The sequence below is a fragment of the Phalaenopsis equestris genome, unplaced genomic scaffold (assembly GCF_001263595.1).
Source record: "Phalaenopsis equestris unplaced genomic scaffold, ASM126359v1 Scaffold000046, whole genome shotgun sequence".
Taxonomy (NCBI): Eukaryota; Viridiplantae; Streptophyta; class Magnoliopsida; order Asparagales; family Orchidaceae; genus Phalaenopsis; species Phalaenopsis equestris.
The window spans coordinates 74384-79581 of NW_018164488.1; the positions used below are offsets into that span (position 1 = coordinate 74384).

Below are 5198 nucleotides of genomic sequence, written 5' to 3' on the forward strand. Positions count from 1 at the left end.
CACACCACCATAGCATTACGACCAATACACTACCATTACGACCACACCACCATTATCACCACATCACCACACCACCACACCATTATCACCACCACACCACTACCACCACCACACAATTACCACCAATACACCACACCATTACCACCAACATACGACCACCACTACCACCACACAATTACTACAAACACATCACCATAATATTACCAGCAACACATCAACACCACCACATCATTTACCACTAACATACCATCATCACAAGCGTGGCGAGAATCATTTCAACCGAGCAAAAGAGCTACCCAACTGAGATAGAGTAACCAAACCCAAAATTCACTAAGCATAGATAGAGGCCACAAACCACAAAGGTTAACCACACCGAAATAGAATCATCATACATAAATTAGGTTCTCTCATTCATGAAACAACAATTCACATAGGAAACACAATTGAGATAACATGAAATCACAATGAGCAACCCAACATAAACAATATGCAAATCACAATGAGCAACCCAGCCGAAAAAGAGAGCAAACCATAGGGCAATTCAATCAATACAAAGAGCAAACTCAAAGAGCAACCACACCAAATTTCACATAATAGGCCCTGATGGCCCTGATGCATTCCTCCAAATTTCACAGAAAAAAAAAATGTGACTTCCAAATCTCATCCTTCCTACATAGAAAATGAAATGCAATTTCTCCAGAGGTTCACATAAAAAAACAAAAATGAAAACAATTGGGTTTCTGCGGAAACCACAAACCACAAAGAGTAAAGCCAACAAGACAGAATACACATTGAAGTTTAAGGGTAGAAGATACTGAAGAACAAAAGAGATAAAAGGAAACAAACGCTGGCAATCCCTCAACAGAGACTAGTTCTTAGCCATTATAATATTTCAATATGGATGTTGTTAATCATAACCTTTCAGATATACCTAAAACTCTCATGTAAAAGCATTAACAACTGACAATTGTGCTTCCTAGTAAACATATTGTGACACAAGGGCAAAGCAATCATACTGTCAAAAAAATATCTCATGAACCAAAATGAAAAAGGAAAAAATAGAATAAACTTCAGCAAGCTGTTGCATACCATTGCAAATATTAAATAAAAAGTTTTCTTGTTTAATTTATTGAAGCCAAATTTACCATGACGATTATTAACAATTATAACAAAATGGAAACTTTCTATATCAACCAATAAAAAGGGCTTTCAATGTTGCAAGAATATTTATTTGATATAAGATCTTGATGACAATGTTAAGTGTATCAATAAATAACAAATGATACAACTCAGAGCCCGCTCTATTTAGCTGGGGCTGATGAAATTTACAGATGTGTTGACCCAACCTTAACAAGTTTTTTAGAGGTAAAAACAATCAAAAACTCCAGGGCCAGATCTCCACTGACAAGTAATGATCCTGAAAATATGTATATATATGCCAAACTTCTGGCATGTAAGGAAATCTAACGATTCTATGGGAAGTTTGGGCCTTCAATTGATTTCATGTATACTCCGCCATTAAAATAATAATAATAATAATAATAAGAGCATCACAATTGCTTGACAATTTTTATGTATATTTTACCTGGCAAAAGTACAAGGTTCATGTTCAAGGCATTTTCTCGTTTGCGCGACATCAAGAAGCCCGAGTGAAAAAGTCATCCACAGCAAGATTTGCATCACCATGTGCAACAGTGTCCTCTGGTTCTGGCATGTAAAGAGTAGACGAGGAAGCCTGCAAAAGTCAACATCAAAAAAAAATGGCCAGTCAGAAAAATTAACTTACACTGTACAGTGAATGTGTTACATAACAGAAAGTTCACAAGCGGAGCGATCACCTATAATGTATTGGAAATTGAAAGAAAATCAGGCACAAGCGAGGATTCTTACAACTGTTATGGCAGCTGGTATTGACCAAATGGATTAAAAAGTTAATTTTTTTTTTTAAAAAGTTCAGGATTTTTCTTTTTGGGAAATTAGCTCTATCAACCTTCCGTTTGTTTTAATGTTAAAATGTAATCAACTAAAATCTGCATATTTCTCACTTCTTTTAATTTAACAATTCACAAAATTTTATTAGCCTGAATATGAAATCAGGTAGGGATTTAACAATAAAAATATATCTCAATCCAAGGGAGAAAGTCAAAAGCCAAACTCTAAGCGGATGCTTGAATGGGTTCAGCTTGACACACTTGGCTTGTAACCCTAAAGCCCATAATACTATATTTAAATCTTACCAAAAGTAGTCCCATTCTACCCAGGGCTTCGCCACCGTATTCATCCCACCACCTGGACTTGACTGCACTTGTGAGCATTCTATCAAATAATACATCTTACGTTTTGTTCTCTAGTCTCACACTTTGGCAAACCCTTGTAAGTTGATATTATTATCGCTCTTCTTCCTATATTGTTTATGACAAAGGTTATGGCGGTAATGGATGTTATTATGCCTCTTTGCAGAGAGATTTGGAATCGTTCCATATATAATTCTTCACAAATACATTTTATATTTGAAGGCATCTCTTTGCAAAATAATGGGTATAACTACTTTTATTATTTCTAAGAGTGTCCAAAATTGAAATAGAAAAGATTTATTATTGATCATAAACATAAGGAACAAAGGGATCATACAAATGAACAAAATCTATCTGCCTCATGTTGAATGCAATTCCAAATTCATCACTATAAATGGGCACATAAAACTTGGAATAAATTATAGAAGGTATTACAGGATAAGAGCCTTTAAAGACCCCCTCTCCCTACTGAACTAAGCACAAAGAAGGATGTCATAACCCCATCTGCATCCAAAACATTGGTAAAAACCCTCCAGATGAGTTAGCCCCTTCATTCTCTTCCTTTTGTTGAGGATGTAAATATCATAGAATAAGAACAGCTTTTTGAGTTAGATGGCAGCTTGATTTCAATTCCATTTTCAAGGCAGGGCAGAAAATTTGAAAAAAATTATCATCATTCTCTAATATTCACTAGTCTACAAGCAAAAGGTATTGACAGAACTTCATGAATCTCTTCAGCTATTAGATGGATAGATTTATCTTCGCCGGCACATTATCTTAAATTGTGTTTTCGCTTTTGTATATTTTTTTTTGGTAATTCCTTATAATTGCCTCTGATGCATATTATCCGATTATAATTTTATGCTTTGTTAAAAAAATCCCTCCAAACAAACGAATGAATCAGATCAAGGACGAGGTACTAAACATGAGACTTTAAAAGAACCCATGCAAGATTAATCAAATAAGATTAATTTAGCATACCTTTGTATCCAGTTGCAGTTCTGAATTGTTTTCAAAAGTAAGAACTGCACCATGAGCCTTCAACCACTCTTCACACTCATCAAGTCCATTTGCACCGTTTTCATGATCAACACCTGTTTTCACTGAAGTTGAGAAGCCCAACACATGTGCTATATATGTAACAGGAACTGTTGGTCTGTATGATTTACAAATGCATTTCATAGCTTCAAACCTCATCTTTTCTACGTGGAGATCTACAGCGCAAAGAGCTAAAATAAGATCACAACTAATTTAATGTTATATGAAAAGAGCAAGTGTCAGTCCATGTACCCATAAGGCTGGTAATCAAACTTGAAGCAGAATTATATAACCTGAAAAACAGCACATAATTTCCAGATGAAACAGCAGAGTGCACAGCAAGAGCATTCTTTACAGTTTCATCCTTTTTTGCCTCATTTGACAAACTGAGAGCAAACACTCAAGAGATCAGATGGATAGTCGCATGATATAATTAGCATAAAGATGATCAAATTCTTACAAAAAGTGTATTTTATACTTTATAAAAAGTAATTTTAACCAATACACTTCAGGTTTTATACAATGAATAGTATGGGAAGTTCTGGATGCCATGCGGAAACTTAGTAGGGTGGATGACTGGGTTTGGGGGCATGGATTGGTCCAAGGACCCAACACCAGTGCCCATGCCTAGAAACCAACTCTCATAGACAGATTGGAGTACCGAAGTACATCTTAGGGGCACCAAAAACCATCCAGCCCCATCCACCGCCATCAAAAATAAGTTTAAAAACTAAATTTCAAGGATAATATCTACTGTAAAATCTTGGGCATGCTATTTAAAAAAAGGTATGAGCATAGACTGAGGTAAAACAAAAATGCAAGAGTTTCCAGTACCTTTTCATTGATGATAAAAGATCCCTTTTATTTTTTGAGTGTAAAATAGCACAAAGGAGATTATAAGCTGAAAACTCCATCTGGCATCCTTTGATTCCTTCTGCATAAAGTCTTTTCAGCTGGGACTGGCACTGTAAAAGAAAATGATGTAACAAAAGTACAAAAAGGTAGAAATCATGAACATATTCAATTGCGTTGAGACTAAATGTATTCACTTAGTTATCTTCTAAACTAAATGAGCTTTCATAGAACAGTAAAAAATCAAATTAGTTTTACTATGATGATCGAGAAAAAGTTCAAATAATAATAGAATTTTTCTTTGATCCAGTTAAATTTAATCATAAAAAAATACTAACTTTATTATTAACACATCCTTCAGCGGACAATATGCTTTAAATGTAATCATCTGAATAAGCTTTCTATTATTCTTATCGCGTCCTTTATTGGACAATATCCTCTATATTTTCCACTCGGGGAAAAACAAATATTGAACTTTGTTCTATTTACAAACGGAAGAACCAAAATGATGAAGGATCAAACGAGTATGAACTTCTGTATAAGAAGAGCACAAGAAACGCTTGAATGAAGAGCTAAAAGGCAAACCAACCAAAAGATTTGAAAGGTTCTGACTTGCCTCTAATTTGAACGAATGTATGTCAGATCGTTGAGCCAGCAGCAGGGTAGGAAAAAAACATAGTAGAGGAAGGAAAAATTAATAGAGACGTGGTAAGAAAAAAGAGAAGCACTGCAAGTGGAGCAATGGATAATCTAGAATTTCCAAAGACTAAGGGATAGAAACATAAAAGGAGCGGGTATATGGTAGCACGAAACAGGCAGAAGATGCCTAGGAGGGATGGACATTGATGAAGAATAGGTGTTGGACAAGAAGAAAGATGGAGCCTTGAAATCCACAAAAAGAAAAAAAAAAGTAAATGTGGTTGGGAGAAGGGTGGCAACGACAAGAAGTGGCACTGCGGAGTAGAGAAGAAATCAATAGGAGTCAGGGAACCAGCTCAACAATGGACACTTAAA

The 5198-nt window shown here is 35.4% G+C and overlaps 1 protein-coding gene across 10 annotated transcripts in view; it reads right to left on the reverse strand.

Annotated features, from left to right (window-relative positions):
* Positions 1–1208: 1208 nt before the first annotated feature.
* LOC110019078 (SAC3 family protein A) overlaps positions 1209–5198 on the reverse strand; it is a 41948-nt gene continuing 37958 nt past the window's right edge. For 6 of the 10 annotated variants that reach the window (XM_020716618.1, XM_020716619.1, XM_020716620.1 and 3 more), the window contains exons 10-13: positions 4167–4297; positions 3585–3718; positions 3276–3508; positions 1209–1735 (exon numbers count right to left, since the gene is read on the reverse strand). In XM_020716618.1, the coding sequence (XP_020572277.1) occupies positions 1637–1735; positions 3276–3508; positions 3585–3718; positions 4167–4297 (597 nt within the window). In that variant the 3' untranslated portion in view covers positions 1209–1636. Of the gene's footprint in view, positions 1736–3275; positions 3509–3584; positions 3719–4166; positions 4298–5198 lie in introns of those variants that run through there. The other 4 variants (XM_020716622.1, XM_020716624.1, XM_020716626.1 and 1 more) reach the window with 4 other exon arrangements.